The 25123-nt window shown below is 45.2% G+C and overlaps 1 protein-coding gene across 2 annotated transcripts in view; it reads right to left on the minus strand.

Moving 5' to 3' along the window:
* The window catches only part of dph6 (diphthamine biosynthesis 6), a 57653-nt gene that overhangs the window by 16366 nt on the left and 16164 nt on the right, over positions 1–25123 (minus strand). For both annotated transcript variants that reach the window (XM_037486083.2, XM_037486082.2), the window contains exons 6-12: positions 19034–19095; positions 18547–18641; positions 18332–18425; positions 16205–16355; positions 15707–15832; positions 14287–14416; positions 13995–14169 (exon numbers count right to left, since the gene is read on the minus strand). In XM_037486083.2, coding sequence (XP_037341980.2) covers positions 13995–14169; positions 14287–14416; positions 15707–15832; positions 16205–16355; positions 18332–18425; positions 18547–18641; positions 19034–19095 — 833 coding nt within the window. The remainder of the gene's footprint in view (positions 1–13994; positions 14170–14286; positions 14417–15706; positions 15833–16204; positions 16356–18331; positions 18426–18546; positions 18642–19033; positions 19096–25123) is intronic.

A 25123-nucleotide genomic window follows, 5' to 3' on the forward strand; every position in this document is an offset into this window, starting at 1 on the left:
AAAATGGCACAACCATTAAAGCAGAGCTGTGAGAAAGGGGGTGAGGTCTGTGTGCGTGACAGGGTGTGTGCGTGTGTGTGTGTAGTACATGAAGGATTTGATCACAGTGTGATATGTCTATTCTACATAAGACATTTTGAATGTCAAAAGCAAATAAGCCTGCCACCCATTGACGTGAGGCCGCTGGTTCCACAGCGAGTCCCCTGCATCCACATTGATAACATCCACTTAAACACACACAGATCTCCTCTTCTCTGCCCTGTTGCTACTATGTACGCGGTTATGGTCACAACATTTAGTTCCATATTCATATGAAAAGAGATGGACAACTGCACAGAAAAAAAAAACAAGACAGCCGGACTAAACAAGAAGGTAAAATGTAGAGCAAAGTGCTGTAGTCCCTTCTGGTGTCAACAGATGGCAGTATGGCTGCATTAAAAAGGCAGCTGGAGCACCAACAATGCTGTTCATACAAAGTCCCCTCGGTCCGTGGACCGGCTGGCTAGACGGCCTCAAAGTCCTCTCGGATGTCCTTACTTTCCCCCACTGATTTTCGTTTTTGTCAAAGTCCAAATGTTTGTGTAAATTAGCAACAAATTCCATCACTTGAGTTCTACTCAAATGGATGCAGGAAAATTTGGGAGACAATTATAAAAATTTTTTTTCCAAATTTCATGTGGTTATAATTACATATAGTGTATCATTTATTTTTCATATTATTCTTTTCTATAATAAAATACTCAAACGTACCTGAAACATGTATTTAAAAAGATCAAACAAATCCATACTTATTCGTACTTTGGAATTATTACAATTTTCATTTCACTGTAAAAGTGCACCAGAGAGAATAACTATCCCTGAAAAACAATGTCCTGAAAATGAACGGAATCCCGGGTGAAAAATAGAGCAAATCTTATTATTTGTGTCAGAGCATCAAATTCAACGTAATACATTTTGACACGTGGAAAATATTGTGTGCTCTATATTGTATTTAATAAAATACCCTGAGCATCTCAACTACATGACATTACCCAGACTTATGGGGTTTGACATCTCCTTACATAATAAATGCTTAATATCAATAATAAATATATATTAAAAGTGAACATGCTGATATGTCCGCAGAAAAAAAAATACAGGAGCTGTATATTATTCATTTGCAGTCGTTTTTACCTCACTAAAGCGTGTTTTGATGACAATGACATTTGAAAAATGAATGACCCAGGTTAAAAGTTTCAACTCAGAAGAATTACTCCATGTGAAATTTTTGATGAAGCAAGTGGCTAAAAGCAAATAGAATGTAACCTCTAACGATTGTTTGACTCATCTGTAGTACTGAAAAAAAGAGTCAGCTAATAATGAAGACGAAAAGGCAATGCTCGTATCCTATTGCATGCAGATGTAATAATCAAATCTAACCAGGGCGCTGACTGCCACTTTTAATGGGCCCAACCTATAGAATCATGGAAAAATAGGAGAGCATAACAATTATGGGAACCATCTATTACGGCAGTTTTCTAAAAGACACGAGTGACGAATCTCCTGCAGCAACAAGCTGACTGAAAGCACAAAGCCTCGGCTGGTGACGATCAGTGTTACGGACACGTGTTTGTTGGGGACATATCAGTCGTGGTTTATCGAAATAAATCATCTATTATGTGCTAACAAAACTAAATCGAGACAATTCGAGTCAAATTAATTCTGTTCTGAATGTTTGTTAACCGTACATCAAAAATACTAAAATTATTATTATAATTAGTTAAATAGTATATACTGACAGCTAGATTCAAGTTTCTGTGTTTTTTTGTATGGATGAAAGACGTTGGCTTAAGTTAAATATTGAAAAGTTAGGCGGTTGCATTTCTTCCTAACGCCGGTCCCTATTAGTGTCTGTATGTCACCACAATAGTTTGTGTGTGGCAAAATGCTCGTTCTATCTGTATTTGCCACGTGAGTGTATTTCACAAGGAGCATCTTCCAGTCCCTCCCTGCCTGTGTGTGTGTGTGTGTGACTATGTGTGCGTGTGCGAGCCCTGTCAGCTATGCCCTCTCGTCACCGCAGGGGGAAGAAACACACCCGGGCAGCTCTGAATATAGTGGCTAGTTACCATAGTAATGGGATGGTCATACGTCTCTCCTCCCTCAGACAGTGATGGGAGTGGACAGGACATGGCGCTATGCTTTTTATCTATGCATTTGGTATTCAGTTATTTCATTCCACAAATAAAAAGCCAAGCCACTGCACCTCTACTTTTTCAGTATTGAAACCAAGGGGTAAAGGGGAAGCAAAAAGTTGGATACAACAAATCACTCGTGGGACTACAGACGACGACGATGTGTTTGTGATTGCTGTTGTATCAGCGCAGATGCCTTGGCATATATTTGCTGTGGTGCGATCTTTAAATGACGCCGTTCAGATCCCTTCTTGATATCTCTGAACCGTTTGCCCCTCCAATGCTCATCGGCAGTGACAAAGGGAGAAGAAAACCAGAGCACACAAGCGCGCAGAGAGTCGTGTTGCATGAGGTTGTATCAAATTAGAAAAGAAAAGGGTAATCCATTTATCAAATGAAATGCTATTCATCCATCGTTACTGATTAAATGCATCTAAATTCCATTAAGTGGTCTAGTTATTCTGTATATTCTGTAAATATACTATAGCCACAAAAATATTACTTGTTTGCACCGCAAGTAGTAAAGAAATGTAAAATATCTACTAAAGGTGACAGACCCTTCATTAGAGACCACAGTGACCTGTTCTCTTAAGGCTTCCTAGGTGATTAATGGTGGTTATTTGGGACCAACAGTATAGATTTACACGCATATGTAGCATAGTTGTATTTCCACATCATCCGGTATGTAAAAGAGAAAAGATGGAACGCATGGCAGTGGGTATCCTGTCCTTGCTTCACATGGCTTGTTGACACGGACCAAGGCAGTCAGGCACCAATAATACATGAAGAGCTGTTCAAAGGCAATTAGGATCAGTTGTCAGGGCCGGGCCCATTAATGAGTGGGAGTGTGGCAGGGGCCGGGGTGGAAGCGCAGTGCTGGCGCACGCGTCCGCCTGAGTGTCGATGCACTCTGACAGATCCAGTCCTTCCCCTGTCCTCGCCTGGTACAAGCTGATACCAGTCTGTCCCCACGTGGTGCGGCGCCAGCAGCAGCAGCAGCAGCAGAAGCGGGGCCGGATGATCTATTGAAGAACGCACTGGCTCCGGAAAAAATGACCGCCGCCACGGCGGGTCAGCCTCTACGCGGTCACAGCGGGGGAGAGGAGGGGGGGCGGGCATAATTACCTCCTCTGCCGTCAACCGCTTCCCATAAAGCTGCCCCCTCATCGGATTAAAAAACATAGTCAGATATGACCTTTCACATATACAGTATGTGTACACATTTACAGGCACGAGTGCCCTACTGCCGTCCCATAGCTCCAACAACGTCCCCAAGACAGCCCTGCGGCCTTTAGTGTCCACGCAGATACGCGTGTTGGGACGGGAGGCCATATTAGTGAAGGGGCGTGCAAAAGTGCCCGTTTTTGCATACGAGAGTGTGCAGACCTGCACACGAGCAAACATTTGCCAACAAATGTTTAGGAGGAGGTAGTTCATGATAACGCGTGTTTGCCCAATTTGCCCCCTTGTGCTTGTCTTTGCTTACATCGATTCTATTTGCTCGTCAGTCAAAGCCGATTGAATGTTATATGTTCACGTCACGTCGGCCAGTGAAACACCTGTGATTCATTTTAATAAACCAGTTTACCTTGTGATACAGCTAGGGCCTTTCACCAAGCGCTCACAGGTGTGTGTGTGTGTGTGTGTGTGTTTGTCTGGCCTCGGGGCATACAGCCACCAAGCCACTGCAGGAAGGTCTTAGTGGGTTTGATCAGTGTGTTTTGTGTGTGTCCAGTTCAAATGAAGACAGTTGACCCCAGTGTTTGGGTAGGATGAGTGAAGCCCACGGAGACAGACTCAGGTGATGTACGGAGACAGGAACTGAATCGATGCTCGCTGGGGAAAAGCTGCGAGGTGAAACCCGGCTGTCTGTCAGAAAAACCTGGCCGACTCTCCCCAGACAAAAGCTTCGACTCACAATCCAGGCATTCAGGAAAAGAGACAACGAGCCTATTCTGCTTGTGCCTTCCGTGAAATGGAAAGGAAAAACAAATCCGTGTTAACATCCACCACTGCAACGAGGAGGAAGCAACTACAGGCGCTGAGGACCGAAGTCTTGAGAAGCTTTCAATCTCACGACTGCTCAAACTCGCTGAGCCTTCAAGACCTCATTTTTCATCGGCTCAATTACTCGACAACTGTTCCCCCCACCCTTCCCCCCGGTCCCACCCCTTCCTCCCGGCCTCATCTCTCCTCCTCCCTGGTTGGAAGTGATCATTTGTTCTTTATTAAAGTTGATAACATCACTGGCATTGTCTGAATGTGCACGCTAGCGAGCCGTCCTACTGTTCTTGCCTCCAGCGCTTCGTATTATTGGTGCATTATTTCACGCATGCCCTCCCCTTTATCAAGTGCCTTTGAAGTAATGTTAATAGACTAGAAAATTGAGACATTTATGAAGTATGGACCGTGTTTATGAAAAAATCCATGAAGTATGACAGGGGAGAGGTGAGATAAAAGCAAGGTTTTAATAGATCACGGCAAACAGTGGAGAGGCGTCAGATGCTGACAGGCACCTCCTCCGAGATCTCTCATATTTTATGGGATTAATTTTGTTGAATTAGAAATGAAGTTAAACGTCCTAATTAATCTGTTCGTGCTGCGTGAATACCTCCCCGAACGCAGATGCACGAGCACACGCACACACGCACACCCACGCACGCACGCACACACACAGACGCTTTTTGGCTAATTACTCTTCGGTGGTAATTGAGAAAGAGGCCGTCTCTAGATGCAAAGGAAGTTTGGGGGAGGGGGGATCCTGAATTGTGCATGTTGACTGTTTTACAGCAGTGAAACCTTCTGACTGAGAACAACAAACCATAAAACTAGAACACTTAGCCTGATTTCTGCTATTCATCACAGAAAACGTTGCATTCAGACTCACCACACTGTCTCATAGTTATCTGCAAGACCTTTGATTGTTCAGCATTAACCAGTGTAACTATCTTTACAAATGTGTTGTTCTCTCAATAAAATGTCTTTTTTCATAGAAATCACTGGAACTTACTTTAAACACAGATAGAGATAAACTATCCATGTCAGGCAGCAGCTTTGCATATATAACACGTAACCACAAAGTACGTTCAGCTTACTTCATTTCCACCTCGTACTCTCCCCTATCGAATACCTTAATAAGTCTTTAAAAAAATTTACAACACCTTTATGATATATCGTTCAAGGACATGAGCAAAATCAAACAAGCAGAAGAAACTTCTACCTATGCTCTTCTTTTAGTCTGCTCCTACATGGGTGGCCAGACCTCAATATGACTCAGCCTGACCTCTGAACTTATCATCAAGAGAGTCAAGCAAAGTTCAGCTCATTGTTTTTAGACATTAAGTCTCCTTAAAGCAGATTATTCAAATTCTACCCCTTGCCACAGTACACGCCTCCCTTTGACGTTAATTGGCAGCGTCAGATTCACTTCCCTCCTGATGTCTCACAGTCCACTTTGACAATTTTCAAAATCCAATGCAAATCCTATCGCAGGCATGTGCAAGACGCTCGTCCACATTATTGACTGTCACTCACAATTATGGGAATGAGGCAAGGGGTTAGTGTTCACCAGCAACCTGAGGCTAGAGCAGTCGGCTCCCAAAGCCCACCACGCAGAATCTGATCAGTGAGTATAATTTCCTAGCAAATATCCCAGGGGTGAGCCACTTACCTTAACAGGAAAGAGGAGATGTTTAACAGCCATTCAACCGATAGTCCTCCTATTCAGACCTGGTTTGGCTTTTGTGTTTGCCTGTGTGAATGTGGCTCCAAAGGGAATGCGATGGAACAGAGAGAGAATTAATCTAAAATAGACGTGGAAAAGGATCTGCAGTTTGAGACCCCGGTCTTATTTTACTAAATTATCGGTCCATTTCTTTTCCCATCTGGCAACTCATATGTGTAATTGTCTGTTAGTACAAATGGATTTCTGTGTAAAAATGTTCAACATTACTGGCAAAGGAAATTATTTTTCCCTGCCATTGTCTTAATGCAACAGAATTGTTTAAAAGGTCCTTTTAACAAAATTGTTTTTTAAATTTATTTTAAAAGCAAACCATTATTTGGCTTTTGTTATAACGAGAGAATTTGTTTTGATATTTTGCAAAAGAATACTGGATGTCTGAGAGCACCTTTTGTTTTCAATAAATTGGTGGATATATTAAAACGGTGAGATGTCTTATATCTTAATTAGATTATGCAAATTGGGTCCAAACAAATTAAAGCCAATTATGCATTAGATCTTTGATAAATAAGACATAAAGCAGCGGCGAGAGCTTATACTGCTGATACTGCTCCACTCACAAATGATATACCACAAGAACACATTGTGACGGAGCGGCCGTCACTGGCTGCATGTGCACACACACACACACACACACACACATGACAAGCAGGTATAGTGATTGCCTGCAATCACTGCCAGAGGTTGTCAATTAGCCTGATGGGAGGGGCTTAGGGTTTTTAAGGGGACTTCCTCATGGCAGGAGGTTCAGTGGGGGTTTTTTGTGTTGAAAGGTGGCTGTGGTGGGTTATGTGAAAAGGCCATTGAGAGAGCGAGATGGTGACTTTGATTTATTTCTTTTGTTTGTTTGTATTTTGACCGAGTTTCCTTAGCCTGTAATATTGTGTTCACTGGTTGGCACTTTCCACGAAGTGGAATAAAAATGCACCAACTTACAATCCCTACGACTACGCCATCATTTTTGTGAGATTCAGCAAAGACTGAGAGTGAACCCCTTCACATATGGTGTCAGAAGTGGGATGGCTAGTCGGAAAAGGGCAGGTCGACTTCCCAGACCACGCAGAGCTGGTCTGCGCTCTCAGCCAGTGGCATTTCGGGAAGAGGAAGAGTTGGCGTCAGAGGCAGACAAACAGGCTGCATGGGAGACCGCAAATTCAACGTCTTCCTCAGCGGAGGAAGAGGAACGACAGCGGCCCACACCTGGCTCATCCAGCGGCTCAGGGGGAGACCTGGTGTCCATAATGAAGGACTTTCTGACGGCACAGCAGGGAAGAGAAGAGGGCCTCTTGGAGGAACTACGTAGCCTCCGGGTGTCTCTGCAGCCAGCAGCTCAACCCCTGCTAAACCCGCAACTTCCAGCTACATCCCCAAGCACGATGACAGCAAGCAGTCCCAGAATGTACCTGCCTACGCCGGCCACTCATCGCCATGGCAGGGACCGGTCAGCATTGCCATCGCCACCTAATTCAGGCTCAGAGGGCAGGCCTGATCCACCAAGACAGGACTGGAGGCCCTATTCAGAGCCTAAAATTCCCCCATATCAAATGGGCGAGGATATTGAGAACTATTTGTTACGCTTTGAACGCATAGCCAAGACATGGAGATGGCCAGCGGCTGAGTGGGCATGCAGACTTATTCCACTGCTTTCTGGGAGGGCATTGGAAGCCTATACAGCAATGGACGAGGAACAAGCACACTCCTACACAGCTCTGAAAGCAGCATTGCTTATCAAATTTGACATTTCCCCTGAAACATACCGGCAGCAGTTTCGTTCTGGCTCAGTGCCAATGGGAGAAACTCCCACAGAAACCTATCATCGCCTCAAGGGACTCTACCGCCGGTGGATTCGACCAGAACAACGCTCCAAGGAGGAGATCGGTGAGAGTCTTATCCTGGAGCAGCTTCTTCGCGTCCTTCCTCCAGAGGTCAGAACCTGGGTTAGGGAACATGAGCCTACGGAAGGATTGACAGCTGCCAGGTTGGCCCTCCAGTACCAGAATGCGCGCAGGGGTGGACCCGGTTTTCGTCCGACAAGCAGTGGACGTCAACCTGGTTTCCAGCCTCCACACCCCAGAATGACAGCAGGAAGAGGCAGCCAGGAAACTCCAGGTGCAACCAATCCTGCTACGGGGCAATACGCTACTGGTAAGAACTTGATTTGTTTCTATTGCCAGCAGCCGGGGCACAAAGCTTCTGTATGTCCACTACGTAAAGCAAAGGTCACAGGCTCCTGTTATGCACCCAGGAATGAGGCAGACACTGCTGAGAACAAGGAAATGAGGATAAAAATGTACAAAACCTTAACGGTAAATGGCCAGCAGGTGACAGCACTATTAGATACTGGCAGCTTCACTTCCCTGGCAAAGAAATGTCTCATACCCGTTGGTAACCTGGACTTTAGAAACAAAACTGACATCATCTGTGTACATGGCGATAACCATGCCTACCCTAAAGCAGAAGTGACTGTGGTGATCGATGATCAATCGTACCTGTTGACTGTTGGGGTAGTAGAACATCTGCCTGTAGATGTTCTGCTGGGAACAGATTTCCCTGCACTCATGGACTTACTGAACAGAGAATGGTCTAAAGGGGGGGATACTGCTAATGAATGTATTTCCTGTCCTGTGATTACTCGAGCCCAGGCCAAAACTGGTACTCAACCACTCCCTGACTTCGATGATAGTTTGTGTGAGGGTGGCACCAGTGGGCCTAGAAAATCAAGGCGCCAGCGTCGCTTTGAAAAGCAGCTAATGCTAACTGGACATGATAACAAGGGTTTGACTACAGCTAAAGAGTGGGAAGTGCCTGGAAATATTGCTGATTTACAAAAACAAGATGAAACCCTGAAATCTCTGTTTACTAAAGTGGTAGATAAAGAAAACTTGAATGATGTGTGGAAGGAATGTTTTGTTGTTGAAGATGGGGTGTTGTATACAATGCATGATGGTCATAAACGTCTGGTGGTTCCAGCTAGTGGTAGACAGTTGATCATGTACTTAGCCCATACAGTCCCCTGGGCTGGCCACCTTGGCCGACACAAAACTTACATGCGGGTTAGTTCACGGTTTTATTGGCCGCGCATGTACACAGACATCCAAACATATTGCGCTACATGCCCCACATGTCAGAAAACCTGTGCTCCTCGTAAGGCTGACCGAGCCCTCTTGATGCCACTACCCATCATCTCCACACCGTTCCGGAGGATTGCCATGGATATTGTTGGTCCTTTGGTGAAGAGTAGCCAGGGCCACCAGTACATATTGGTCGTGTGCGACTACGCTACCCGCTTCCCTGAGGCTTTCCCACTTCGCACCATCACGGCCCCAGCAGTTTTGCATGCCTTAACGCAGCTTTTTTCCAGAGTGGGGATCCCGGATGAGATTCTCACCGACCAGGGAACCAACTTTACCTCCAGGCTGATGCAGCTTTTCCACCAGCAGCTAGGCATCACCACACTCAAGACCACCCCATATCATCCTCAGACAGATGGGCTCGTCGAGAGGTTCAACCAGACTCTGAAGAGAATGCTTCAGAAGTTTGTGGATGACACTGGTAAAGACTGGCACCGTTGGTTACCCTTCCTGCTTTTTGCCTACAGAGAGGTTCCGCAGGCCTCTACAGGGTTCTCCCCTTTTGAGTTGCTGTACGGCTGGGATGTGCAGGGCCCCTTGGATTTACTTCGAAAAAGTTGGGAACCTACCACTACCTCTGGAGATAGAGGAGTGGTGCACTTCGTGCTGGAAATGAGGGACCGGCTGGCCAGATACAAAGAAGAGGCGGAAATTAATCTGCAAATGGCCCAGAAAGAACAGAAGACGTGGTACGACCAGCAAGCACGGCGGCGGGATGTCCAACCTGGTCAGAAGGTGCTCTTACTACTGCCATCATCCAGTAGTAAGTTGCTGACCAAATGGCAAGGCCCATACACAGTCATCCGCAAGATGGGGCCCGTCACCTACGAAGTTCTTCAGCCAGACAAAAAGAAGAAAAAACAGACTTACCATGTGAACCTTTTAAAGGAATGGAGGGAGCCATCCATCCAGCCCGCAAAAACCTCGCTCTTTGTGAAGGAGGTGGACATGGAAGAGGAGGAAGATCTTGGAGTGGAGGCTTTAAGCGGGGCTGCTACACCAGGACTTGGCCACCTTACCCCTGAACAAATGGCGAGAGTTCTCCGCGTCTTCCAGGAGGTGCCCGCACTGTTCACTGCACGTCCGGGCAAAACGACCATTATGGAGCATGTCATTCGGCTGAAGGATGGGCGACCAATGCGCCAACGGCCCTACCGCATCCCACAGCAACTGGTAGGAAAACTGCGAGAAGAGGTCGAGGCTATGTTGAAGTTGGGAGTGGTGGAGCCATCAACTTCAGAGTGGTGTAGTCCAGTGGTTATCGTGTGCAAGAAAGACGGTTCCCTACGCATCTGCATCGACTTCCGGAAGCTTAACTCCATCTCAGAGTTTGATGCATATCCAATGCCCAGGATTGACGAGCTACTGGAGAAAATTGGGTCGGCCGCGTATATAACGACTCTGGATCTGTGCAAGGGATACTGGCAAGTGCCTCTGGAGCCCGCAAGCAGACCCTACACAGCATTCCGCACACCGGCTGGACTGTTTCACTTTACCGTGATGCCATTTGGACTGCATGGTGCTCCAGCCACCTTCCAAAGACTTATGGATAAGGTCCTCCTAGGCTGCGAAGACTGTAGTGCATCTTACCTGGACGACGTGGTAATTTTCAGCAGCACCTGGGAGGAACACATCAAACACCTTAGGGAAGTCTTGGGAAAGATCAAGGATGCAGGACTAACGCTAAATGTTGCCAAGTGTGAGTGGGCCAGACAGGAGACACGGTACCTAGGCTACCAGCTAGGAAGAGGAGAGGTGAGGCCACAGGTAGACAAGGTAGAGGCTATCCTTAGCTGCCCTAAACCTCGAACCAAGAAGGAGGTACGAGCATTCCTTGGATTGGCTGGGTGGTACCGGCGGTTTGTGCCACAGTTTGCCACCATCGCTGCCCCACTTACGGCACTGACAAAGAAGGAGCAGAGAAATCCTATCGTCTGGACGGAAGAATGTGAGGAGGCCTTCAGAAGGTTAAAGGCTGTGCTATGTTCCCCACCAGTGCTTAAGAGTCCGGACTTCAGCAAACGTTTCCTGGTGCAGGTGGATGCATCAGCAGTAGGCCTTGGTGCAGTCCTCACGCAGGGAGACCAAGGGGAGGAGCAACCGGTTCTGTACATAAGCCGCAAGTTGCTCGGCCGGGAGACCAGGTACTCAGTAGTAGAGAAGGAAGGTCTGGCCATCAAATGGGCTCTGGAGAGTCTGCGGTACTACCTATTGGGCAGAGAGTTTGACCTTGACCCTTCAAGTTTGTCATCCGACACCGATCGGGTAGAAACAACTTGGCGGCAGACTACCTATCACGGTTGCCGTACATCGCCAACCTCAGGGAGGAGAGGGATGGTGTGACGGAGCGGCCGTCACTGGCTGCATGTGCACACACACACACACACACACACACACATGACAAGCAGGTATAGTGATTGCCTGCAATCACTGCCAGAGGTTGTCAATTAGCCTGATGGGAGGGGCTTAGGGTTTTTAAGGGGACTTCCTCATGGCAGGAGGTTCAGTGGGGGTTTTTTGTGTTGAAAGGTGGCTGTGGTGGGTTATGTGAAAAGGCCATTGAGAGAGCGAGATGGTGACTTTGATTTATTTCTTTTGTTTGTTTGTATTTTGACCGAGTTTCCTTAGCCTGTAATATTGTGTTCACTGGTTGGCACTTTCCACGAAGTGGAATAAAAATGCACCAACTTACAATCCCTACGACTACGCCATCATTTTTGTGAGATTCAGCAAAGACTGAGAGTGAACCCCTTCACACACATGCTACGGTTAATACCACCTCTGAACACGTGTCAATCAGGAAAGGAGCAATATGGAACAGTGTAAAAACAAAGCATGCATTAAAATCACTGTTCTTGTCTTTATAGCCTGCGGCTTTTACCTACGCTACCGTTATATCACACATTAACATACCCTACCTACCAAGAGGCCCGCAGCATTGACATCACAAAGGTTAACTAATTCTTTAAATCAAGTCAGATCCGAATCTGTCAGCTTGCCAGCCCACGTTGACAGTCAGTCAGCCTGAGAAGCCGAGAGATTTGACAAGCCAAGCAGATAGATGAATGGATGGATGGCGTCTAAAGGTCCGGCGTCCATCACATGCCAATCCCTGATGCCGTTCCACGCTACCTGCACCAGGCTCATCCTTTCAATGTGGAAACCTACTGTAATCACGAACCAGAGTGCATGCTCTGTGTGCAGCCATGTGCTGTCTCTCAAACCACTGGACACTTGTCAAAAAAATTATCTGGTCCTATAGGAACTGGATATTGTCAAAACAACCAATTACTTACAATTTTTTATTGATTAATTATATCCTCCTTTATGTCCCTTTCCCTTCAAAGTCCTCATCACAAAAACACTTCCGCTGCACCCGACTGATTACTTTCTGTGGTCATAATTAAGATCACAAACTCATCCTTTAATCATTTCAAATTCACCCCCCCCCCCCCCCCTAATTTCAACCCCAGTGTAGAGCCGGAGCCCTTTTTTAATTACTAATTATTTTCCACACAAAAGTGAAACACGGAGGGCTCCAGGTTGTTCAGTCCCAGACATTAGCTTTTCTGTCTGTGTTATTGCCGGAGCCCTGTCACCATGGCGTCACACAGCAACAGTCACCAAGGGAAATTGTCATTACGATGGGAGTCAACATCCTGGTGAAAGGACGGCTGGCGCAGCATGCTTGCTCACAGCAAGGGGGTAATTGTATCAATATGTAAAAATCTCGAGCTGTACTGAAGAGTTGTTAATACGTTTTTGATCAAATTAAGTCAATGTAGCGTGGAAGCGGAGCAGGCACTCTGTGAGGCGTCGCAGGGGTTGCGTGGAACTTTGTGCACAGCTCTGAGCAAGCAAACTCCTCTCATTGTTTTCTCAAATTGCTTTGGATGTGAATGAACATTAGAGGTATGAGATATCCGGCTGTTTTGCAGAGGAAACGCGACATGCCTACAGCTGACTTCAATTTCATGTCTCAATGAGACTCCATTGAGGAAATAAAGTTAAAAGCAAACCTGATTCTGTCGGTTACAGCTCAGGAATCCAAACCTCGGATCTTCAGTGACACACCGGTGAGATATGCCGTCAAGCTCTCAATGAATAGCTAATCCACACATGTTCTCACTCATGGACGGATTTGGCTCCAGGATCAAGGACAGTGCGGAGGAGATGGACACTATCCTTGTTGACAGTACCTTGACAAGTGTAATCCCGTATAATACACACTGGATAAACAAAACACCAAGCCGACCGTGCAACCACGGCCCACACTTCCTCTTGATGCCTTTGAATGTAACATTCCTCCTGGGTTTGAAACAATGTGAAAGAAGTTGTATTCAAAGTCTTACAAACAAGCACAAAGTTGGATACACACGGCCCACTGTGATAGGGATACATATGTCCAAGTATACATAAAAGTAGTAATAGGAACAAACTATCACACATAACAACAATCACATGCATCTGCACGCATGCGGCTGTACATAAACAAAGACAACAGAGACAAACACGGGGCACTGCACGTAATCGGAGACGCTATAATTGCTTTGTAAGAGTCGAGTAACAACGAAGCATCATACGAACCACCAGTGAGATTCGTCATTCATTGGAGTAATCCCTGCTAGTTCTCCATCGATCTACCACTCAAAGTATGAATTGTTCTTTCCATTGCAATATTTCTTGTTTCTGAATAAAGGTATTTAGCTTCACTATCAATTAAAATTATTAGCCAAAGAGGTTATGTGAAAAACCGGGGGGGTTGAAATGAATCAAAAATTTAAATGAATTAATAAACGTCTAGATAACTGTGCGGCCTAAAAAAACACACCCTTTGACAAGGCGGTAATGTGGAAATCTTTACCGGAATAATTGATCAATCAATTAAGTGTTATGTTTGTAATTAGTCAAATAAACTGTCAGCACCCCCCGACCTGAGAGCCTTACCCTGAGGGCTTGACTGTAGGGCCCGATGTTGGCTGGGGCCCAGTGGGAAAGGCTTTGGACGTGCAGGGCTTCCCTCTGGTGGAAGCAGCCTTCCTCCAGGGGCTCGGTCCAGTCGTGGAGCAGACAGTCCATCTGCAGCAGCTGCATGGCAGGTAGAGGAGCCTGAACACAGACCCTTCGAGGAGAACAGAAACAACGACGACAATAATTCGATTGAGAATGAAGCTGCTTGAGAGTGAACGTAACAGCGGTAAAGGGGAAGAGTGGGAGAGGTGGGTGTCAGCAGCTTCACCTGGCTGGAGGGTTCACGCCAAAGTGTTTCTTATAAACGATGTTGAGAGGAACAAAGTCTTCCATGGACCTCACATACAGATGAACCAGGATGATGTCCTTCATCTTCCAGCCTCTGCTGTCCAGCTCACCTGGACACAGCCAACGCGTCACCCAGTAAATAACTGTAGCGTAGCATATCATCAGTTGTAGTAACATCTCCTGACCTACAACAAACGTACTTCCATCTTGTTAAAGCTAACTACTGCGTACTTGGTAGATGGGATAGTGTTCCACATACAAGTGGTATTTGTAACGGGTCAACAGTTCCATGCAATTTGTTCTTTGGGAATATTTTTGGTTTTCCTCTATGAACTTATTTTTGTTCTAACAATTCAAGTTAAGAGGTGGAACATTTCTTTTTTGTGACATTCCATCAAAAGTGATAGTGGTATTCGTCCCCTTCTATAAAGAGAGGCCTAACGCAGTGTGTGTGTGTGTGTGTGTGTGTGTGTGTGTGTGTGTGTGTGTGTGTGTGTATCGTGTGCTTTGGATGCAACACAGGCACAAGGGCTCAAAGCAAAGCATTTCACCCCACAATCATTTGAGAGCGCTTCAAGTTTGTTTTTCCTTTGCCAACACCAGCGTCTCAGTCTACTTCGCCCTCATACAAAGAGGTTGTTCATTAAATATTAACTTGTTTAATATTGTCTCTGCACTGTGAAGGCTGTTGAGCTGAGCACCACGATAAACATTAAATATGCTTTTCATCTTTTACTCCTCTTTCTCCATCAAAAAAGAAGAAAAAAGGGGGAATAAAATACAGTGTAAAAGCATGCACTTTTAAACTTCTGCAGGGCAAAAAACGATAACCCACCCGACATGAGTGCAGTGTTTGTGTGTGTTTTCAAAGAGCCTTTATTTGGGGTAAATTTGAAATGCTTGTCCGTGTTTGGTAGCCAACTGGCGATCCACATCTTGTGATGGACGCAGCATTTGCCTGCTGGGTTGACAAGCACTTTTGAATAAGTAACGACTTCTCAAGCTGCTCCTCCTCTTTGCTCTCCGTATAACGCAGCAAGGAGAAATAAAGACACCCAAGGGACAAAGAATTTTTCCCTCAAAATGTTTCTCTTCTGAGGATTTCGGGGGCTCAGGTAGTACAGGCTGCCTTGTAGAATATGCTTTATTGAGCATGCATGCATGATTGTCTAATCATCCTTAGACAAAGGAATGCCGTATCAATTTCTGTTGGTCATATGAAAGATGTAGTTATTATTTGATCGAAGAAAACATGACTCATTGTTGTGGCTTTCAAGGAGGGGGCAAAAGGTCATTGTGTGTAGAGATATTCACACCCATGTCCACAGCGTTGGTACACCATATTCGTCAAGTCTTCCCTGTGTGGATCAACACATTCTCTCCCTCACACTTTCTCTTACTTTGCAGCTGTTGGAAAGCTGCCGATGTTTGGCCCTGGATTCCGAGATCTTTGCACTGAAGGCCGTTGATACCAGAGATCCACTGAAAGCCTTTGGAGCTTCTTGCTGAGCAGGATGGAGGGAGATCTGCAGGGGGAAGGATGTCACATTTATTTTTTACATACATATATTGTACACTTTCTAAAGACTCCTATATACAAAATACATTTCCAGTAAATAAAATTCCCTTCCTTTTCATCATTTACAACTTAGGGTATATGCTGTATGAAAGTTGGATAGTTGGTTCATGATACATTAATTCAGATAGAGAGGGCCTAAATACTCAAAAATGACAGCTCTTATCACACAGAAATACTAGCGTCATGATGCTGGCCGCATGACACAGATGCGGAGTGCAAACACCACGCACAAACATCATTTGACAAACACGCACACATATAAACACACACTCAAGCATGCACGTCAGCATGTGCATGTCTCACCAAAAACGAATCTCACCGTGGCCCTGCTGACAACTAAGGTCACAATTTGATGTAAATTGTTGCCGGTTGTCTTGAGCTTGATCAGCATATTCCACCTCCTCAGTCATCTTGTCAATGGCATTCTGGCAAGGACAACTACCATGGGGCAGAGCTCTCGCCACCACATCCTGCAATAAAGCACCACAGGGAATACATCAGGCCAAACGCCCACCAAAGTGCGTGGAGCCTTTTGCAAAGACAGACAAAACGCTGTATAATTAGCCAACCTTTTCAAATACCCCACCAAGCGGGCTCTCTGCGTGTATGTGTGTGTGTGTGTGTGTGTGTGTGTCAGTCTTTCATGACAAGGGCCTAGACACATATAACTTCAAGGTGAATGAATATGAAACAACACGCTAACATATTCGTGGCTCGGGCGAATAGGCAGTGGTGTTTTCTGATACTGTAGATTCAATCAGGCTGCCTGTCAGTCAAAACTCACGACGAGATGGGTGAGCCATGTTTTGGATTTCACCAGTCTCATCTTTCTGTTTACTTATACTTTCCCTGCTACTTCTTAAAAAAACAAATCATTACCATTCTTCTCTAAGGCATACATATTACCTGCCAAATCCTGCTGGGGCTTACACATTTGAATACATATTTCCTCACGGCCCCCCTCACTCCACCCCCCCCCCCAACCCTGCCAAACACTCATTCACCCCCCTCATCTGCTGTCAACTGCATTAGGCCATATGATAATCAAATTAATTATACTTCAGCCCCTCTCTCCTGGCCAGCATGAAAAATAGCTTGACTAGCATTAACGCAGGGCAAATGATGGTGGTCCACCCCGCCCCCCTGAGCCGGTGCAGTTTCCTCTAGTGCTAGTGTCACCGCAGATCTGTCACCCTGACGAGAAGAGCTTCAGAAGGCTGAATCAGGGCAGGTTCTCCCCTGGTTGCCACCCCCCCCCCCCCCCCCACCCCTTCTTCCTTTCCCTCCCCTCGCAAGCCCTGGATTGCCCTGCTCTTCCCCCAGCAACCTAGGGGGGGCCACAGGGGCCTGTGGGAGCGTGCGCGTGTGTGTCTGTGCGATGGGGGTGGGAGCGGCAGCGTCGGGAGTGAAAAAATATATAGCTGTAGGGAGGGAGGCTGCAGGGTCACGGAGGTTGTGGGATGGGGGTATGTTTTCTGTCCATAACGGTCCCAGCCCCCCACACGCACACTGCGGCGCTACATACACGGACGCGCGCTCTCTTGCACACAAACAAACGCAAAGTCAAATGTAAACATTAGCGCGCAATGTGCAAACGCAAACGCACCAGCACGATCGCATGTCCGACCCGGGAGTCGTGTTGAGCCACGGGCGAGCAGCATCCCTCAGGGTGACCCCCCCCCCCGCCCCTCCCCCCCAGAACATCGCTGCAAAAAAATACAGTGGCATGCATGCAGGACTTCCTGTCGCCAGGAAGACGCATCGACTTATTAAACCAGACAACTATAACCAGACTAATTAACTGAGGTCAATGTCTCCATCACAGAGCTTCTGACAATAATTTAAGGAATATCACAAAGTTGTCCGGTCTTGCATGGAAAGTGTACCGTCATCCATCTCTACCGCGCAGCCCCGTTCAGCTCCTTCTAATATACTAAAAGCCAGTTCCTACGCCCCCCGCGACCCCCGCCTGTGTCCGCTTAGCCAGCTACCTGAATGCAAAGCGCCTTAATGTGAGCGGACATGTTTATTAAGCTGGGCCTAGTTTCCGGCTGCAGTGAATATTGCAGACGTCAAAGTAGGCCACGAGGGGCTAGAGGAGAGAGAGAGAGAGAGAGAGAGAGAGAGAGAGAGAGCAGGGGATGAAGGGAGACACCGAGAGCAAGAGTGTAGAGAGAGAGAGAGAGAGAGGCCCTCTGGAGGGTGATGCGAACCCTGCCCTGCAGTGCTGTGCTGTGCCGGGTTGTGTTTCTCTTCTGCTCGACAAAGTTATCAGACACCAAAAGCTCTTGTTCTTGTATTTGTTTTGCCCTCGTAGTCGTTTTGAAGTAATCAAGCCCAAGGTGACTGAAACTTTTGTGGTGGAATCATTGATACAGCATTGAACCGCATGGATCTTATTTCCCCAAACATGTTATGCTCATGGATTTCCAGAGATTTGACTCACGGCATCCTTGTTCTCGGTGTGTATCTCGGTGAAGTTTAAGTAGCCAACAGGGGCGAAGGCATCTGCTGAGTGGATCACTGTCTCTGCTGAATCACTAAATACACGCACAAAGAAAACTTTACAGTAGTGTTGGCAGAAACAAAACAAGACGTAACATATGCTTTGTGTAACTACAATACAGACAAACAATTGTTGATGTCAATTGCCTTACTTACATTACCATTTTCTTTTTGAAGAGAGGGCAATCAAGGGTGAAAGTTTCATATTCACCTCCTTCTCCACAAATATGTACTCCGTACTTCTGGGAGAGCTGCTCGGTGAAAGTAAAACAATACATTAAAATGTACACGTTTTTTTTATAGTGAGTATATTCACTCACTTTCCGCTAAATTTCAATTCATAGTCTTGAAATACCACGTAATATGATGTAATAAAATGCTCACATTAACAAAGGTATTTTTAAGTGTATTACTTTTTACGCCATTGTGAATATGATTGGTGTGACTTATTCTCTCATTATAACCACAGAAAGACTGTAGACCAAGACTATATAACAATGATTTTAAAACTAAAGCTTGAAATAAAACATTTCACCCTGTAGTAGCTACTTCAAGAGGTTTCAAACATGCACATCATATAACCTCACTGCAAATGGCGTACATATATAGAAATACATCAAAGTACTGCAGAAAAGCTTGTGACCTGTTTCAGATAGGGCTCCATGTCAGCCAGAGGTTTTCCTAAGTGCTTCTCCGGATCCAGGCCTGGCACCCACATGAGGGAGGCACCCAGGAGACATACAAACACACAGCGATGCACAAGGCAGACATACATACACAAACACAATGTCACACAGACACACGTGTGGATAGAGGGAGAGAGAGAGAGAGAGAGAGAGAGGGCCTGATCATGAGCAGAGAACAGCGATTGAAGATGACAGGCAGGGAGGTTTACGGGCAGACTCACAAACACACACACGTAAACCTGCAGCCTGGATCTATTTGTTTGACTTTGCAAATAGCTTACACAGATCTCTCCGGGTAAGGGCAACAGTTTTCAATTGCTGGCCGCAGACCCCCCACGCCCCCCTCGCCCCTGCTTCATCTAGTTCCCTTTGAGAATGTAAACTCTGGAAAGAGATCTTGTTTATTTGCCTTTTTCACTCCCCTTCCCCTGAAATGGTGCATGGAAGTGAGTCACAGGCACGGAAGAGAAAAGAAGGAGGGGAAGGAAGGCTGGCGAGCTTTGTAAGAATACTCTCTTCTTTAAAATAAAAAAGAAATACATTTAAAAAAAACACACCAACCCACCCACCATCGCCAGCTGCCCTTTTAACAAGACATCCAAATCTAGAAGATGGCTTTTCTTAAAGTTTACCATTTGGTTCACTCCTGTTTAGGCGTCATGTTCATATCAGCATCAATAACGAGGTGGACTTGAACAATGAGACTAAATCCTGATTGTGACATTCAGACACCACCACGCTGAACTCCTTTCACAAGGAAATTGCATCCTGTCCTTTCTTCCTGTACGTTCTCCACTGTTCCGACAACAAACAAACAAAAAAAGCCCAGAGTGCCAGGTGCTTTCTACAAAGACTGAAAACAGGACATGACCATAAAATGCTAAATCCCGCTTTATGCTCAATATAACCACCAAAGAAAAGTTACTGGAACCCAGCAACTACATCTTAACGGTCACTGACTCGCCACATTTTCCTTTTTCTATGCCTCATAATTGACTGACACGGTCATTATCAAGTTACTGATGACCTACATGGACTGACGTGCAGTTGTGACAGCAATGCCATCGCCATCCCAGAATCCAGAATCGCTGTCCCTAATCATTTCTCTGAAAATCCATTGCTCCTGTATTCCGAGGCAGCGCACGTTGCCGCTCATCTGCACGCTCCCGTGTTTAATTAAAGGAACAGAGTTAATCCTAATGTGAGAATCGCTCCTCTCTCATGGCCCGACAACCCTGAAAAGGTTAACGTGTCATTCGAGGGCCCCATGTGGAGCGATGGATGGGAGACGAGAGGAGAAGGTGAGAGGACGGGAAGGAAGGACGTGGCGTCCCATCCTGGGTTCATCCCCATCCCAGCTGTGTCTCTCCTTCGGGGGCCGCGGTAGTCCAGCGCGACGGGGGAGAGAGACAGAGAGACATCGCGAAAGGAGACGGAGGGGGTTGGGGTGGGAGGGGGGGAGGGGGCGGGGGGTGCAAAGAGTGTGGAGGGAGAGAACAAGCCGGCCCTTATTCTCTTCCCAGGGGATCTGTGGTCTTAATTAGTGTGAGAATATCTAATCTCAACACCCTCTCATCTTAACCCTGCCACTAAGGTAATAAGGCAGTAGGGGAAAAAATGCATTAAAATTCAATCCCATTTAAATATCCTCTTTAATTAGTCATACCTTCTAACAAATTTTAATAATTGGCTCCAAATTGCTGAGGGGATGCCACATTTTTTAATACGTTCATTAACTTCCCTGTTCTTAAATAATATATGATACTTGATATGATATTTTCCAGGAAGGCGGGAGTGAGTGATAAAGTGATACAAAAGATGGCCTTAACGTGCCGGCATTTCTCCCAAGACCAAATCAGCACTTGTACGAGTGTTTCCTTAATTGATGTTCCGGACTGACTCAAAGTTACCGAAAAGCGTTTGGAAAGGAGAAGAGCTGGAATGAGCTTGAAGTTGCGCAGTGCATGCTTTGAGAAGTCTTTGAGTAGCCACTGGTGTGAGCCTCCAGCGATCCAACACCACTCGTTTACGTGGTCTTCACATCTCTTCTGAACCTGTTTTACAACTTGGCCTAAACCCAATTACCGACCCTCATTATGCCACATTAAACCCAAATAAGCCCACTAGAAGATGTGATTAGTCTGCCACTAGAGACAGCAAGACTGCACTTTGGAGAGAGAGGAGCTTCCCTAAGAGAGACTCGGAAAAAATTGTTCTCCTTTAAAAAGGGGCTTTTTACCTCATATTATCCTATAAAAGCACAAATTAAATTCAGTGAACTTTAAAACCAGGGAGCCCGGTAATGAGGGAGAGCATTTTTCAAAAACCGTGTTGGCATTCAGGGCCTTGAAATTACCCAGGAATAAAAAGTTTACAAGTAAACCAAGAGCTATTTAGGCATTCAAGTTAGTTTTTATATTAACCGATATGAGAAACTGATGTAAAAAAACTTTATGTGGAAGATTATAAGACACCATGCTAGTTAATCCTAGAGCACACAATTCCAAGAGAAATCTGGAAAATCGCTTTGATTCCGCTAATGATTCCGCTTTTTGAAGTGAATTCTTGGCGCAAAAGTCACAGCTCTCAAATACAAAAAAAACAGAGAAATGTTGCTCTCTACTAAAAAGTCAATGGCAATTATATCCCTGATCACACTTTGTTCACCAATTCTTTTTACTGACGGCGATTGGCCTTTTTCCACCTGGAGGATTCATGCGGACCCACAGCAGCGAGTTTCCATTTAATCAAAACTGCTTGTGATTTTGCTTACTGGGTCTAATGCTAAATTAAAAGCTGGGAGATTCTAGATAGTGTCTGAGCTGAGCGAAGGGTTGTCTTAAGATCGTGCAAGCTGACAGCTCGGCTTTAATCCTCGCTTTCAGAGGCAGAGAGAGAGAGAATTGAATTCATGATGTGTAACATTTTAGCCTTTAAATGGATGAAATAAGCATCTCCTCCCGAGCAGGTGAGCTGCATCAGCGCACTCAAAGAGCCCCGGCAAAACAATAGCTGTTCACTATCACCTAATCTCGGCAAGAGAGAGAAATGAAGAACAGAGAGGAAGAAAGAAGGGGAGGGAGGCGGCGCCGTACAAAGGATGATAAGATTAAGGTTATATGTGAAATTTGTCAGGCCCTTATCTGAAATTCAGCTTCTGTGAGCAGAATAATGGGCACCGTGAATTGTGCCGCAATCACATCAAGATGAAATCTTTTCAGTTTAACAAACCAAAAAGGAGAAAGTGGGAGTACTTACAACCGTACCAAACTTAACCCGCACATAATTAACAGGTGCAAATGAATAAATCCTTTTCTTCTGATAAAGGAATTTATACCAAACAGGTGGATTAAAAAAAGAAGAAAAGGAATACGAGAAACAATTGCTTCCCATTATAGTTAAAGTGGGTGGTCTAACTGGTCAATCTGCTTGAAGTGGCAAGTAAAGATCAGAGTCTGGTTAGTAGGACACGCAGGTAAAACGGTTGTCCAGGTACCTAAAGCTTGAGGGGGGGAACTTTGCAGGTGAATTAGTAAGTATCCAACCAAAATAGATTCCACCGCCTCCTTTAAGGTCATTGTGCCTCCCCCAAAGCACATGGACCTGTTTACAGGTGGAGGTCCAGTCCTAACGTTACCCTCACCAATCACCTTGTGGTTCTTTTTTATTTTGGGTGCTTAGCATATTTCATTAATCTGGATGTCATTGATTATCATTAAAAGCAGCCTTGTTGCATGTCAATCTCTCCGCCTCACTATAATTTCCCTTATCTCTACTATTGCTCTTAAATAAATGCATCATGTCCCAAAATGACATTCATTTGAGAAAAGGAAAAAAGAGACAGAGTTTTAAAAGAAACATTGCCTAGTTTTGCATGTCTTCATAGCCCTCAAAATATGGTTTGTAATAGATTTTGGTTTTAGAAATATACAAATATGTGTGTGTGTGTTTCGTATCACACTAAAGGCCCTAACTATACTATTTAAGGAGGTTTAAAGTCAGTTTACAGTTATTTTGTAATTTGCATTGTTTCCTCTGGTTTCCAAATTGCCATTCCACTGCTTTCAATGTAAAAAAAATGTCACTGCATTTTTTAAATGTCTTCAAACATGAATCGTCTTTTAAGTAAATATTAAATCATATTCAATGTCTTTAAGTGGGTGAGGTGATCGGTGAATGCAAATCTGTGACATAAATTCCCCTCTTCATGGCACAAAGGCAACATTCGCAGGAAGAATAAAAGATCATGAGTGATGAAAGGTTTTCCGGCGGATAGACTCTGATTTCACACATGGCAATTACCTCTGGAGCGGAGGACCAATTAACTGCTAAACCTGTGCCCTCATATACACCTGCACTAATCAATCAATTAACTAATCATATGAATATTTAATACTAGTTTTTGGAATGTCCAATTACCACGGTTAGCTCAAGAGATATTTGCATTAAAAAGAGACAGTTTCTTAACAAAAATGTGCGTTTCCCAGGCTTTTTTGCTAATTAAAAGCATTTTCTGCCATTCATAGGGATGGACTCAGAGAGGTGAAGTTTCTTCACTACGTGCAATTTAGCATCTTCAAAGGCTAAAATCCTCTTTTGTGATTTTAAGCTGCCATCAGCACGCAAATGAACACTTGCAGAGAATTCACTTAGAGGATCATCCTGCATTTGGACAGCTGTCTTTTCATGCAGGGATTTGTCATCAAGGAATACATCCTTCCTTAAGAAAAGTATTTTCTTTTATTTTTCATCCATTCACTGCTAATTTCCACCTGTCTTTCTGAGTGCCTAATGAATGAATATTAACCTTGATTGACTTATTACTATGCAGGGCCCACCAAAACCTGTTTCATACTACCAAAGAATATAATAAGCCGTTTTGGCTGTCACTTTATACGCAGACTTAACCTATGCCCTGTGAGTGTTGTTTTTTTTCTCCTCATGAGGTCTGCACCAGTAAATCCTTTCAAATCTCTTTCTCTTCCTCACACACGCAAACACCAAAGGCCACCAGGTACACCCTTTGTCACCCAATCTGTCCTAAACAACACACTTCACTGCTCAGACCTGCTCCCACCGAAGCTGCAATTATGTGAGTGCAGCCTAAAATGCCTCGGGTCCTTGCACCCGTATTCAATTCCCTCCTTTCTAATTACCACTGCCTCGGGACAGGTGAGGAGTCAGGGCTGATAAGATCTTTCCTTCTTACCTGTAGCCAAAACACACGTGCACACATACTCATACAAACACCTACAAGTGGGAGGCTGAGACGCACACTCAAATGCACCCAAAGTGACTTTTCTTTCTAATTATAATCTTCCGAAAAATGCTGAGAATTTGCTTTTAGACACCTTGCGAAGGTAGCCGGGTTACAGGGTGACTGAGGTCTTATGGGTGTGGTTTGGCAGAATTTTGATAGATCAATTAACATAAAATGCAGACTTAAGCGTTTATGTGGTTGCATTGTGTCTGCAAGACAATTATTATCATGCAAACACGGAATCTGACATCATCTCACCTCTGGCGGGTATCTGACAATGACGTTATTCATTTCCAAAAAGTCCTCCATCATGAGCCCATTAAAAAATGAGAAATAGCTTGTCGAGTGCATTCCATGAGAGGTCATCCGAGCAGCGTCTGAAGACATGCAGAATATCTCGAAAGCTGTGCTCATCGTTCCGGGTCATCAGTCAGCCGCGGACCCCCTTTTTTTCCCGACTGATTGCCAGCAAAGGTGACAACAAGCACTTAACAGCGCGTAAACAGTGTCTACATGATGATCTATCGCCACGAGCAGTTTGAGCGTAAAAAGAACCATTTGTAGCCCTAATCATCATTTATCACTGGCACCGTGGAAAGGGATCCGGCCGCACTGTCAAGTACAGAAAAAAACACAGAGAAAAGCAAAAGAAAACTCCCGTTATTCAGTAACCTAACCTCCCCGTCCTCTGGCTCCAAAACAGACGGGTAGAGAGCAGGTGATACCACATTAACCTCTTCCCCCCTAGTTGAAAAACACAAATGAGAGATTTGAATCTTCGCTTCAC

The sequence above is a fragment of the Pungitius pungitius genome, chromosome 14, assembly GCF_949316345.1.
Source record: "Pungitius pungitius chromosome 14, fPunPun2.1, whole genome shotgun sequence".
In the NCBI taxonomy this organism is placed as follows: domain Eukaryota; kingdom Metazoa; phylum Chordata; class Actinopteri; order Perciformes; family Gasterosteidae; genus Pungitius; species Pungitius pungitius.